The sequence below is a fragment of the Abramis brama genome, assembly GCF_963993115.1.
Source record: "Abramis brama genome assembly, chromosome: 25".
In the NCBI taxonomy this organism is placed as follows: Eukaryota; Metazoa; Chordata; class Actinopteri; order Cypriniformes; family Leuciscidae; genus Abramis; species Abramis brama.
The window spans coordinates 25,442,021-25,457,032 of NC_139987.1; the positions used below are offsets into that span (position 1 = coordinate 25,442,021).

The 15,012-nt window shown below is 35.0% G+C and overlaps 1 protein-coding gene across 2 annotated transcripts in view; it reads right to left on the minus strand.

The window, feature by feature from the left end:
- ash2l (ash2 like, histone lysine methyltransferase complex subunit) overlaps nucleotides 1–13,343 on the minus strand; it is an 18,492-nt gene extending 5,149 nt beyond the window's left edge. The window contains exons 1-14 of one of the 2 annotated variants that reach the window (XM_084105061.1): nucleotides 13,258–13,343; nucleotides 12,630–12,696; nucleotides 10,601–10,746; nucleotides 10,431–10,519; nucleotides 9,103–9,197; nucleotides 8,922–9,017; nucleotides 8,715–8,810; nucleotides 7,046–7,121; nucleotides 6,931–6,948; nucleotides 5,783–5,885; nucleotides 3,257–3,474; nucleotides 1,549–1,716; nucleotides 321–514; nucleotides 63–155 (exon numbers count right to left, since the gene is read on the minus strand). In XM_084105061.1, the coding sequence (XP_083961187.1) occupies nucleotides 63–155; nucleotides 321–514; nucleotides 1,549–1,716; nucleotides 3,257–3,474; nucleotides 5,783–5,885; nucleotides 6,931–6,948; nucleotides 7,046–7,121; nucleotides 8,715–8,810; nucleotides 8,922–9,017; nucleotides 9,103–9,197; nucleotides 10,431–10,519; nucleotides 10,601–10,746; nucleotides 12,630–12,696; nucleotides 13,258–13,304 (1,506 nt within the window). In that variant the 5' untranslated portion in view covers nucleotides 13,305–13,343. Of the gene's footprint in view, nucleotides 1–62; nucleotides 156–320; nucleotides 515–1,548; nucleotides 1,717–3,256; nucleotides 3,475–5,782; nucleotides 5,886–6,930; nucleotides 6,967–7,045; nucleotides 7,122–8,714; nucleotides 8,811–8,921; nucleotides 9,018–9,102; nucleotides 9,198–10,430; nucleotides 10,520–10,600; nucleotides 10,747–12,629; nucleotides 12,697–13,257 lie in introns of both variants that reach the window. The other variant, XM_084105060.1, reaches the window with a different exon arrangement.
- Nucleotides 13,344–15,012: the final 1,669 nt, after the last annotated feature.

A 15,012-nucleotide genomic window follows, 5' to 3' on the forward strand; every position in this document is an offset into this window, starting at 1 on the left:
ACATCAGTGATGATGCAATGCAATATTTTGAATGCATCAATGCAATGCAATGAAACACTCACTCGGCTGATACTGGTGGGTTTTAAATTCTTCTCTGCCTTGTCCACGTAATCTTTCTCTTCAAAGTACAAGTAGCTTTTGAATTTGATCAGCGCCTTTGAGGAGAATCAACAATATTATCACTTAAGATGACATTAGAGAATTCATTTTATCCTTCAGGAGAGCGCTAGCACATAGATGACATGAACTAAAAGTAAAAGTCATACCAGAATGTTTTTAAAAAAAGAAGTAAAAGAACAAACTATTGAGTTTGTTCATACCTTGTCCTTGTACGTGTCAGGCAGAGCCTTGGCGGTTTCGGTCTCGTCCGGAAGCTGGATGAAAAAGCCCAAGATGTCGCCCTGCCCGTAGCCGTCAGAGTAATGCTTTCCGAGGGACTGATGGAAGCGTGTTCCTTTCTTACTGCGCCACGAGTAGCTGAACTTATCATAACCCAGAGGAGCTTGAAGGTTTCCTGGGATAAAAGACATATGATGAACACTGTAAATACACACAGAAATATATTGCCGTATAAGTCGCACCAAGTCAAAATTGCATTGTTGAGAGAGAAAAACACACACACACACACACACACACACACACACACACACAGAGAGAGAGAGAGACAAATAACATCTAAAATAGTTCCCCTAACTCCACAACAAATTATTTAAATTTAATGGTACAGAAGTGAAATGAAAAGTACATTTATTATTTTAAAAAAAAAACTTTATAAAGAACTTACATTTATTTAATGCAAATCTGAATCATATTAGCAAATCATCATATTAGAATGATTTCTGAAGGATCATGTGACACTGAAGACTGGAGTAATGATGCTGAAAATTCAGCTTTGATCACAGGAATAAATTACATTTTACTATATATTCAATATATTATTTTGAATTGTAATAAGATTTCACAATATTACAGTTTATATATATATATAATTTATAAATAAATTATATATATTTATTTATATATATTTATTTATTTATTTATTTATTTATTTATTTATAGGTAAATAAATAAATATAATTTTTTTTATATATATATATATTTTTTTTTTTTTTTTTTTTATTATAAATAAAATAGAAATAAATATATATATAAATAAATTATAATAAATTTAATAAATAAATGTATTCATACATGCATACATACGTATGTATGTATGTAGTTTAAACTGTTGTAAAGACAATAATAATTTCCAGTGAAAATGACTTTTTACCCAGCTAATAAAAATAAGCTGAATTGTAATAAGATTTCACAATATTACGGTTTTTACTGTGTTTTCGATCAAATAAATTATTCCAAACTTTTGACCAGTAGTATACCTCTCACATTCAGCACAAATCTAAATATTTTTTGGACGTTTTGCATGCTTGTGTTTAATTGCATTTTACAAGTCGCAGCACATTTCAGATGATAAAAAACGGGATTTATTTTTTTACAAATACGGACAGCTTCTGTAACTGTTAGGCTGAAAAGCGTTGTTACAGGACAGACCTAAAGGCTGCGACCAGCCTAGCCGAGCCGCAGTGTCCGGAGGCATCTCGTCCACAGTGACCTCAAAATACCACGAGCCCTTTCTGACCCCATGAGACGCTCGGACCATCGAGTAGCCCTTCTCTCCGGTCACCGTCAAGCGGTCATCTGAAATCTTTAGCTGTGGAGCTGAAACGATAGTAAAAAGATAGTAAACCACCATGCACAAGCTTCATTTTGATTGGCTGTTCTGGGGTGTGTTTCCCGTACAACGACGTAACTCACTGCTTCACTACTATAGTAAAGATTTAGATGGTTAATGCATCGTTGAAGAAATCAACTAGCTAGTCACGACTGTTTCCCGAAATCATATTGTCGCAAAGTGGTCGTTTAACCACGCTGGTTAATGACGTCATGCAGGTGTTGGAGTAATAACTACTTTTAGTAGTTCTGTTTGAGATTGAATTAACGCAAATGTTTTGATATAAATTACAGACATGGCATCTGAGGACTATTTCTTATTTTGCTCAGTTACTTTGCTTTATTTCCAGATTCAATCATAGGCTCGTTCTTACATAGCAGAGCACATTCGCACATGCGCACTCTTTAAAAACCACACTTTAAATCTCTTGACAAACTAAAAGACGTAAATGACATTTGTATGTATTCTAAATAAAAGACACAGGTTGTACTGAATGCCAGTTTGCTTGTTTTTCTCAAGATAAGGATTTATTGAGTCCACATGTCATACAAACAAGAAACTCTGCTTCTAACCACAGGTCGCTCCAAACACACAAGTTTGCGATGCTGTTTGCAAATGTTCATTAGAACGATGGTTTCGGGAAACAGACTCGTGTAACTATGGTGATAACGACAGAACTTGCGAACATAGTTGCCTAATGCTGGGTACACACCAAAAGACTTTTTACATCTTATAAGATTTTCAAAATGTGATAGACCACAAACATGAGGACAAAAAATCCTAGATTTAAGCGTTTTGCTCCTATAGTGTGTGTGGTGTGCCATGATGTGACAAACACAGCACACCACACACACAAACAGATTTTCAACCAGAGTCTCGACTGTGAACACAGGACATCTCGCAAAATCTCGCGAGACTTCAGAATAAGCATGGCGGACGATATGCAGGAAGAAATTGCGATGATAGTGTTTGGAATGATTTTCACAGAAAATTCACGTGAAAAAAAACCATTGCACCCACCATTATATATAACCTTTTATACAGAAATATATTCATTCTTTATTGTCTTTATTTATTCTTTATTGGATTTATTGTCTCTTTAGAAAAAGTTATTTAATCCCTCTATAGAACCTCACTGAACCCTTAACACTCAGCTTCCTGCAAGTGTGTGTGTGTGAGAATGACTTCCATCATCTCGCTTTCTGATTGGATATTGTTTTGTTTCACGTGATAATCTCCAGAGCGTGTGTGTGTTTGTCCTCGGAGTTCCCCCCACACATCAGGATTTATTTACGATTCATGATCGGGGCGACTCCGACATTCTTCCGATCAGGTTCGGACACTCTTAACACACCTCACACCAAGGGAAAATCTGATAAGATAATCTGTTGAACCATCAAGATAATCGGGACATAGCTAGGATTGTCGGAAGGGGGGAAATCGGCCCAAAATCAGCCCGATTATCTTTTGGTGTGTACCCAGTATAACGATGCTTTTGGGAAACGCAGCCCTGGATGTCACATGTACCTCTGTCATGCAGCGCCAGCAGCACTCGCTCATACAGACACGCGCGGTACAGGTCTCCAGGGATGGGCTTCCCGGCCCAGCAGTCCAGCTCCAGTTTCTCCGGGTCAGGAGCGTGAGGATCCGGCTCGGCGAGGATGTAGCGATACCCGTCCTTGTTGAAGGGGTGCTCAAGAGGGTAACCATGAGGTGGCAGGCGCTGCGCTGAGAACAGCGGGTCACTAAAACAGAGTAATGTTTTGCTCCGATCAGGATTTTTTTGCATTTACAAAACAGGTGAATTTTCATTTCATGTCGACTTTAAAGGATTAGCTCACTTCAGAATTAAAATTTCCTGATAATTTACTCACCCCCACTTCATCCAAGATGTTCATGTCTTTCTTTCTTCAGTCGAAAAAGAAATTAAGGTTTTTGAAGGAAATATTCCAGGATTTTTCTCCATATAGAGGACTTCAACGGTTATCAACAGGTTGAAGGTCCAAATTGCAGTTTCAGTGCAGCTTCAAAGAGCTCTACACGATCCCAGCCGAGGAAAGTGTCTTATCTAGCTAAACCATCTGCCATTTTCTAAAAAAATATATACATTTATATACTTTTTAACCACAAATGCTCGTCTTGCACCAGCTGTGATGCGCCACACATTACGTAATCACGTTGAAAGGTCAAGTGGGACGTAGGGGGAAGTAGCGACCTAGTGTTTACAAAGCGAACGTGCAAAGACTAAAGTCAAATGCCATTTACATTAAAAAAATATATAAATAAAAGGTAAAACAACGATGTCGGACGATTCTGAAGTTGAAGGAGAAAATGAGAGTTTCCGCCTACGTCAGGTTACCGCCTGACCTTTCCAGCGTGATTACGTAATGCGTGAAGTCGTGGACGTGCAAGACAAGCATTTGTGGTTAAAATATATAAATGTTTATTTTTTTTAGAAAATAAGCGATGGTTTGGCTAGGTAAGACACTTATTCCTCGTCTGGCATCGAGTAGAGCCTTTGAAGCTGCATTGAAACTAGGGATGCACCGATCCGATACTGCCATTTTTGGCGGATCGGGTATCGGTCAGACGAGGCCGATCCAAATCCGATATTGTGCGTATACTATTCAGTGTTATTGTTAAGCCCCACAAAAGGCACACAAACATTATAAAGCACCATAAGTTTTCGTGCACAATATTATAAGTGTTCTGAAGCCATTATATAGTATAATGTGAGATAGAAATTAATATTTAAGTCGTTAAATTCAAGATCACATAAACGTTTCCCTCAGCTGCTGTCAATCATTCTCCATTCAGCATTCAAACAGCGCGTCGCGTTCGGTTACGACAGTTAACACGATGAAACTCTCTCCAAGATGATTCAATGTTACTATTATTATACTTGATCTGTAGATAAAGGTCTATGGTTTCGCATAAAACAACTTTATCTTGCTGGACTTTATTGCTGTACCTTAATCATGTTACTTTATACCGGGTGTCTGTTAGATCACAACACTGGAGTAAAGTCAGAGCACTATTTGTTCTTCACACACAGTAACTGAAATTTAAAACTGTTAAAAGAAAATGCTGAATAGACTATTGCATAGATAGATACTGTATAATACACTACGCATCAATATGTCTTTTCTTTGTGCTTTAAACTTTTCAATGCGGACTCGACGCGCTGCGCGCTGTGACTCATGTTGCTTCAAGCGCATCATTCTGCGCTCGGGATGTGCATAAGCGCTGTGTGCCGCACTGTATTGGAGCCTTTCAGTGACGAAATGAAAGATTATTAATAGCTGTTCTTGTTCTGTCCTATCTATTATGTTGCTACCTCATTAAACAGCTGTGCTATACATTTAAAAAATGTCTCAATTTTATAGTAGGCTATATATAAAATAATTGCTATTTTAGATTTTTATCTTGTTTTTCATGAATGTATTTTACAACAATACAAAGAGCAATGTGTAAAGTTTTATTTTTTTTATTTAGTGTTACACTTATTGTCTCCAATTTGTTCCCCACTAAACATTTTTTTTTTCACAAAATGTTCAGATTTTATACAATTATTGTGCACTCGTGATTTTTCTAGACTAAATTTTACTGCTGAATTATCCACTAACCTAGTTTATAAAAGCATTTATGTCAGATTATGATCATATATTTTTTGTTGTTGTTGTTTTTCTTTTTTTCAGTTCTTCTTATCAGTTCAACACAGAGTTATAGAAATTCTACTTGATTAAAAAAAAAAACTGCGCTGGTATCGGTACGGATCGGTATCGGCCGATACTCTTAATTTTTGGTATCGGATCGGATCGATTCTGAAAAAATGGTATCGTTGCATCCCTAATTGAAACTGCAATTTGGTCCTGCTTCAACACATTAAAGTCCTCTAAATGGAGAAAAATCCTGGAATGTTCTCAACCTTAATTTCTTTTCGACTGAAGAAAGAAAGACATGAACATCTTGGATGACATTGGGGTGAGTAAATTATCAGGAAATTTTAATTCTGAAGTGAACTAATCCTTTAAGATGTGCTTGTTGTCGTACCTGCGGGTTCTCTTGGCCGTTCCAGTTGCGGCTCCATCTTGTTGCTGCTGTTGTTTGCGTTTGGCTCCTCTGCCTTTTCCTGTGGCCGCTGGAGGAAGCCCACCTGTGACAGATCCATACCAGAGTCTCGATTTAAAAACTGATGAAGCAGAATCAACCTCAGCCTGATTCACATGCTCTGATCATCCAAAGCTAACTTAAAGGTGCAGTATGTGAGATTGACAGCTAGCGGTTGAAATGGGTCCAAATTCAAAATATTGGAGAGAGTTGTTTCCCCCGCCCCCTCCTGCTCAGAATCGACGCTCACGCGGGTTGCCAGATTGGGGACACGCAACAGGAATGAGCGCAATTGACAAGGAGGCGAGGAGACTGTAAGTTGCTGAGTTGATTTATGATAAGTTGATATCGCGTTTTAATATGCTCCAATTCATAGAGATTTTTAGATGGGTGCGGAGGCATTTTAGGTCGGATCCCTGACCCAGTTTGTTCATTGGCTTCCATGACTGCAATATGCTGTGTTTTCCACCAACTGGCAACCTGTGGTGGCGAAATACTATTGGGTAAACGTGCGGTTTCGCACAGACCAAAACCATAACAGACATTCCAACACGGAACGGACATTTCCAAGTAAAATAACTGGCTGTGGAAGTGTTTTCCAGAGAAACCAGTATGTGAACTCAGCATGTTTCCTAAATATCTGCAAACATATGGTATTTTTATGCTTTAGAACAGTGAAAAGCTTACATACAGCACCTTTAAAGCCCAAACCTAAATGCTTGCAGCAGTTTACAAACAGAGCAGCCCAGCTGAGTGTTGATCAGGGATTGAGTTCAATCTAATGGTCAGCGTTTGACAAACACAACGATAAAGTGTGAAAGCAATATGTTTCAGTGACAGTCCATTGATATGTGCCAAAAGACATGACGGTTAGATTTTCGTTGTCTAACAGGGAAGAGAGGGGGCACAAGCACACAGAAACATGAATAGTGCCGACATCAGGCTGCAGATTGAGGAGACGTGGCCAAAAGGAGCAAGCAAGTCAATCAAGAGGGAAAAGATCAATGCAAAGCGAGGGGAAGTTACAGGAGCACCAAACCAAACACCAGCCTCCGATTTCAAAAGCCACACCAAAAACGATCCATATTCACCTGAAAAACTTGATCCACCTGGAATACAACGCACAGCTTTAAAGGAACTCCATCAGCATTCAGAATTAAATATGCAACTTTAACAATTTCTAGAGTTTAGAGCATTCTGTCTTACCGTTCAACCCTCCAGCGCCTGTGATGGTTGTCACCTGCTTCTGGTTGTCATACGACGGCCCAATATTGCCCAGATCCTGAATAAAACCAAATACAGAACATATAACAAACTCAAATTATTTAAGTAGTTTTAAGGTTAGTAAAACAGAAAACTATATTGTAAAATATGTTAGTATACAATATGCATTCTGTATGAAATCCGTTTTTTTGTCCCCCCAAATACTGTATCCCACAATGCAATGCAATGCATCCCCTTCATTTATAACACTGGTCTACAATTTCTTAGTAATCATCTGTTTCGGAGATAAAATGTACTATTTTTGTTATGTATATTGATGTGTTGAATTCAAATTTGACAAATAAAACAAATAATTGGCTCCCGTTTCCAAGATAAATAAGCTATAAGCTATTATTAAGCTATTTAAGTGTAAAATAGATGGAAAATTCTAATTTTCAAACCTATTTGTAAAATTTTCAGACCATATTTAACGTAAATGGTTCATACAGAATTATTTTTATGCATTATTTTTGGAATATCATTGGTTTTCTCAAAGTGATAACATGCACTTAAATGATGAAGAACCTAAAACGCTTTATTAATTGCTTAAATTTACCTCTGACACATCGGTTTGATCCTGTAAATGTGGTTTGACACATTTCAACAGCAAAGTACAGTCTGATTTAGATGATCGTTTGCCCTTTTATCGGTTTCTGGTTTGAGTGGCACATGCGCATTAATTTAGTGAAGTTCAAAAGAGACTTGCTTATATTAAAGACAAACAGATTTGCGTAACACCGTGTCCTAACCAGACACGATGCCATAAGATTCCAGCGACGCGACGCGACTGCGAGATGCGTCAAATCAATCAAAACCCACAGCCAATCAGAACAGCGTGTGGGTGGAGTCTCACAAGAAAATGGATAAGTGCTACATAATCAAATTCACAAATATTACACCATTTAAACATTATTAAAAATACATAGGCTGAGTTACTAAAACAATCTTTGTCAAATAATACACTTGTTTGTTCACAGTTTGAACGTTCTTGTTTCCATTTGTTTAATTTCAAGATCTGAGGTGAATTATCCATTGTTGCTTTTACAGCTACAAAGCTGGAGCACTAAATGATATTCAAAGTCATATTACACGCTTTTAACATTAAATAAAGCACATAAACAGTACCTGAGATTATCATCGCCACACTTTGTGTTTGTTGTTCCAGCACGTCGTCGCAGAAAAATAGAAACCATTTCTAAAATAGAATCGTCGCGTGTCGCCGTCGCGGCTCGTTAGGACAAACACTCTGATTAACATGGAAAAGAACCTTTTATTACGCGTCGTGTCGCGTGTAGTTAGGACACGGCTTAATGAAAACCTTTGCTTTGAATTCATTCAGTTGTATTCAACGATCGCTAAACTTTTGCTATTGAATGATACATTTATTTTTTAGAAATTCTTAATTTTATATTTTAGAAAACTGAAGGGGGGCAAAAGTTGTGAAACACAAATATTTTCCATATTCGGTTTTCCTTTTTCCCCATAGTTATTCAGACCTAGAAATTACTCAAATCAAATTCCATACTTTTCTGAACTGCGTAGCAACACTGATAATAATAACCACTCTGTCTATACAGTAAGAAAACACTTTAAAAAGTGTTATGAGTCGCACCTGATCAAGCAAACCAAATTTGGGATAGTCCTCTTCAGGGTCTTTGCTGCCGGGGTCGGGATGTTCTTTCACCAGGAAAACATCACGCTCTTTAATCTTAAGTCCAAACAACACAAGTCAACCTTTATAAAACTCTACAATCCACATTACAGACATAAAAAAAAAATGAAGAATCAAGAGAATCTCTCAAACATCTCAATTACTCACCATAGTCTTGACAATATTATTTGGCCATGTCAGTTTGCCAGGCCTCTGACGGGTCGTCATACACTCCCAGTATTTGTCAATGAAAGGAATGATGTCCTTTACAAGAAACCAAACAACACCACTGAAACCACAATATGAAAAACATGGCACTACAATCAGTCAACTTCAGCTGAAAGTGTACCTTATCTTTAGAGAACATTGTTTTGGGATGCTCCTCTTGAGTTCTGGACCTCCATGTCAGATTTGCCAAAGCGGTGAGACACATCTCCTTCAGATCTGTGGATATAAAACCATTCCACAATTAAAAATGTAGGAATGTAATACTGATGTGCTTCACTGCACACTACCTATGTAACAATTAGAGATGCACCGGTCGACCAGCCATCTTTTTTTGTGTGTGTCCGATCTCTGTTCTGGACTTGGACACTTGGACACGCATTGCAATTATTTCCCAAAATGTCATTTGTGTGGAAATATTACAAAGTAATATTGTAAACTGGCCTGTGTTAACATCCTGTTTACAGTATTGTTTATACAGAGATGGGACACAGAGAGGAAAGGAGAGCACAGGCGCACCAGAAGACTGTTCGCGACACTCGAAATAGAGGAAGAAAAATATAAATATTGAATTGGGGTGAGGATTTATATGAAGGGAACTGACTGTCTTCAGAATAGTTTCAATGGCATTTTCTATTTCCTCCATATAAAGTAGTGTTTATAAGCGCAGTGCTGCTTTGTGTAGAGCAAAACCCAAGATTATATATATATATATATATATATATATATATATATAGATAGATAGATAGATATAGATATATATAGATATATATAGATATAGATATGGATAAATATATATAATATAATAAATAAATAAATAGATAAATAATATCATATTAAATTCTTTTATTGAAATCAATATATATATACATGAAGAGTTCAGATGCAAAAGCCTCTAAGTGCCATCTGAAATTTTCTTCTAGAATGATAATTTTTATAAAGCTTGTATAGTTCAGTAATTTCACTTAAATGACAATTAATAGGTAATTTGCGTTGCCATTTAAGTGAAATTATTGAACTTAAATATACGAGCTTGATAAAAATGATCATTCTAGAAGAAAATTTCAGATGGCACTTAGAGGCTTTTGCATCTGAACTCTTCATACACATATATTATATATATAAATAAATTATACAATTTAATTTAAATCAAAAACAACTGCTCATACTACATGTTTGTAGAATCTTTGTTTGGATTGTGATTAAAACGCAGTAGTTGCCTCTCATTTCAAATGGCTACAGAGATTTTTTGTTTAAGTTTAGCTTGTAATAGAGCAAATAAATCAGTAAAATAAAAATAAAAATTAGCAACCGGTATCAGAATCGGCCCATTTTCCTGTAAAAAATTGGATTCGGCCATGAAAGATCCTGATCAGAACATCCCTAGTACCGATTCAAACAGCAGAATGCAACAGTGATCACTAATTCAACAAATCAAACAGATCCACTCACTTGCTTGTTTCCTCAAAAAGTATGTGTTCCCACTGTGGTGACACACATTGCAGTGAAACACATAATTGGTCATGAACGGCAGGCAAGTTCTGCAGGAATGAGAAAACGGACAGTGTAAGTGCATGCATGTGGGACACCCGTCCATCTCAGATAATAAGAGAGCAACGCACGCCGTGTCAATGCTGAACGTGTCTGCTGTAAACCACTTCATGCACAGCGCACACTGCAGCTCCACTTCCCCCAGCTGACGGCCGCTCTCATCGTCTCCAGAGCCCGTCTGTGTGTCCGCCGCCTCAGAACTGTCCCCGGCCGTGTCCTGAGGACCCAAACACACACAATCTTATGTTGTACTGAAAACCTGCTTGAAAGTCACCCTGAAACAGCATTCTTTAGCCATTTGACTTCTGTAATGGTTATAGCTGAACTGAACTCATTTCAAAACTGATGTAGTTTACACAGTTATTGAACCGAAATGAATCAACACTGAACTGACTTCAGCTGAATAATGACACTATTGTCTTTTTAGAGCTGCTTTACAGCAGAGCTGAATTGAATTCTGTTTGCATCAATGAATCATTATTTTTTCTTTTTATTACTGTAAATCTACTTTGAAACAATCTGTATTGTATAAAGCACGATAGAAATAAAGGTGACTTGACATTTCAATATTCAATGAGGTATTAGGACTTTTAAATACAAAATGTTATACTTAATTATCCATGGGGAATTGATTTCAATAAAAGAATAAGCAGTGGTGTTATTGATCAATAAAACGAAAACTATTTAAAAAAATCAGTAATTGAAATAAAGCTGAAATAAAATAAATAAAATATATATAATTAGATAAACTTTAACTTAAAAAAAACATGTTTAACTAGCTTAAATTAAATAAGTTTGTTAAGTACTAAAATTAATAAAACTGAAATTAATTAAAGCTACATATACACACACACACATATATATATATACAGTACCAGTCAAAAGTTTGGAAACATTACTATTTTTAATGCTTTTGAAAGAAGTCTCTTATGCTCATCAAGCCTGCAGTTAAAAAAAACAAAAAAAAAACAAAACAGTAATATTATGAAATATTATTACAATTTAAAATAATGGTTCTCTTTTTTAATATACTTTAAAATGTAATTTATTTTTGTGATGCAAAGCTGAATTTTCATCAGCAAGTACTCCAGTCTTTGGTGTCTTATGATCCTTCAGAAATCATTCTAATATGATGATTTATGATCAATGTTGGAAACAGTTGTGCTGCTTAATATTTTTTTATAACCTGAGATACTTTTTTCAGGATTATTTGATGAATAAAAAGTTAAAAAGAACTGTATTTATTTAGAATAGAAATCTTTTGTAACAATATACACTACCGTTCAAAAGTTTGGGAACAATAACTATTTTTTTTTAAAAGAAATTAGTACTTTAATTCAACAAGAATGCGTTAAATTGATAAAAGGTGATGGTAACGATTTATATTGTTAGAAATGTTTTTATTTTGAATAAATGCTGTTTTTATGAATAAATGCTGTTAACGTTTTACTCATCAATGAATCCTGAAAAAAGTATTCCAAAAAAATATATTAAACAGCACAACTGTTTCCATCATTGATAATAACTGAGCATCAAATTATCATATTAGAATGATTTCTGAAGGATCATAAGACACCAAAGACTGGAGTACTTGCTGATGAAAATTCAGCTTTGCATCACAAAAATAAATTACATTTTAAAGTATATTAAAAAAGAGAACCATTATTTAATAATATTTCATAATATTACTGTTTTTTGTTTTGTTTTTTTAACTGCAGGCTTGATGAGCATAAGAGACTTCTTGCAAAAGCATTAAAAATAGTAGTGTTTCCAAACTTTTGACTGGTACTGTATATATATATATATATATATATATATATATATATATATATATATAGATAGATAGATAATAAACATAATATAAAATAAAAATGACTAAAGCAAATAAACAATTGCTAAAACTAAAATTTAAATGAAAACTAAAAATATAAAAAATAAAGGCTAATTCAAAATATTAATAAATACTATAATAGTATATAAATACAGAAATAGCAGTTAAGAAGATAAACAATATGTGAAATAGCGAAAATCATACACAATAAGAGAAGTAATGCGTGTTAGATGCATAAAGTACAATTCCTCATGGGTCAAACACAATACCATTGTATCTTTCCCACTGGAAGACTCAGTCTCCATGTTTGTGTTCAGATCTCCAAATGAAGAATCGCTGCAAAAACACACACATGTAGGAGTTATGAGATATAAAAACTGCCAGAACTGATCAGCAACTTATTATTTAAGGGGGTCATAATCATAACCACGAGCTCATTCACACATCACAGCCCACATTTACATATCAACACCACTGACATATATATATATCATTTATTATACAGTTGAACATCAGCACATGTTTACTATACAGCTCTAATGAATGACAGCATACAAATCACAACAGAGGATGAAACTCAGTCAGATTAACGAATATTTTGTTTTGGCAAGGAACTTTAGGGTAAATAAGGTAATATAATGTTTATTTACAGTAAAAACTATTAGAATGTTCATTATATAAACGTCAAATTAAAGATCACAGGGGACACATCTCAAATAAATACATCGTGAAAACACCATCAATTCATTCTCACACTTGACTCGAGTGTTGTTGTGGTGTTTATGCGTTAAAAAAGCGATATTAATATCACAGAGATGCACTATGGATCTGTTCATGTGTTTAATTACACAATATCAGTGTTTTCGTTGAATAAAGTGTGTTTTAATTGGTTCTCACCCGTCTGCTGTGTCTCTCTCGGTCACAGATCGCGCCTCAGCAGCCATCTTTCAAATGACGACCAGAGATTCAAATCTCGCGATAACACAGCGGCTTCATCGCTGCCATACTGTCCGTGATCCACCCTGTGGTCTCGCGCACACTGACACCTGTCGAACAACTGTTGAATTACTGTGGAAAGCAGTAGTATAGTATTAGTATAGTATAGTATAGTATAGTATAGTATAGTATAGTATAGCTATTCTATCTTTTAAAAAGACTGTTTATATTTTTAACCATGTGTTTTTAGTCCTTCAAAGTTATTTATTTATTTGTGTTTTGTATTGTAAAGATTTTTAATTATTTTAAACACACATTTTAAACATTAGCAACATGATAATTCATGTTAGCAATGTGTTAAAACCTGCTAATTCATTCTAGCAAAATGCTACGTCATCTTAGCAAAGTGTTAAATCATGCAAGCAAAATGCTAAAACATGCTAACAATGTGTTAAATCATGCTAGCAACATGTTAAAATGACATAATGTGTTAAAACATGTTAGCAACATACTAACAATATGCTAAAACATAATAGCAATGTGCTAACAACATGCTAATCATGCAAGCAAAATGCTAAAACATGCTAACAATGTGTTAAATCATGCTAGCAACATGTTAAAATGACATAATGTGTTAAAACATGTTAGCAACATACTAACAATATGCTAAAACATAATAGCAATGTGCTAACAACATGCTAATCATGGTAGCAACATGCTAAAACATGTTAGCAGTGTGTTAAATCATGCTAGTAACATTTTTCTTTTTTTCTTTTTTCACATTTTTTGAAGTAAAACCTTCAAACTTGAAGCTGTTCAAAGTTATTTTAAACTTTCAGACCTGGCTTTGTCACGCCAACATCGAAGTTTGTCATCAAACTTTACTCATAGTTTATTTAATTATTTATTTTATTGTAAAGATTTTTTTTTATTATTTTATCAAGATAAGTTTTGTAGTTTAGATTAACAACCCTATTTATTTTAAAACAAGTGTTTAACAGCAAAAATGTCATCTAGTTTCTTCCTGTATGGACAGATGCTTGAACGTGATGCAAACAAACTATTTCCACAAATCAAAGTGTCTCTTTCTTTCAACACACAGAGGACATCAGATCCATCGTAAACCTGTAAAACACGGTTTAAACATCTATTACTACTAAAACATCCTTTTGTTCCTCTGAAACTGCAGGACAGTTATGTGATGGACTGTTGTTACGCAGAGAGGCCAGACGCCCGCGGAGAGAGAATTGCCTTGTTGAATGATGGCATGTAAAAGAGGATTGTTCCTATACATGCTGTTTTCTCTGTCCATCTCGCTGATGTATTGTTGGCCATCTGTGACGTACAGACAGAATGACCCCTTATGGGTTCATTCTGAATCAACACTTTGGAAAAATCAAACTCAAAAATACAATCATATCGCATGCTATCATGGACAAAATTATAAAAAATAAATAAATAGATTAGCAAATTTTTTAGATGGAATGAATAATTCCTAACATACACATGACGTTGTGCCAAGTCTGTAATACAGAAATCTTTAACAGGTTCGTTTAATTGCAGAACAACCTGGAGAATTATTTGTATTTGTATTTTTATTTTCAAAAATATATCTTAGTTTTTAATTGTTAAATGAATGTAAAATGTAAATATTTAATGAAACAAATAAGCATGTGTCTTAAAATTATTTAAATGTTTTGTAAATTTTTGTTAAAT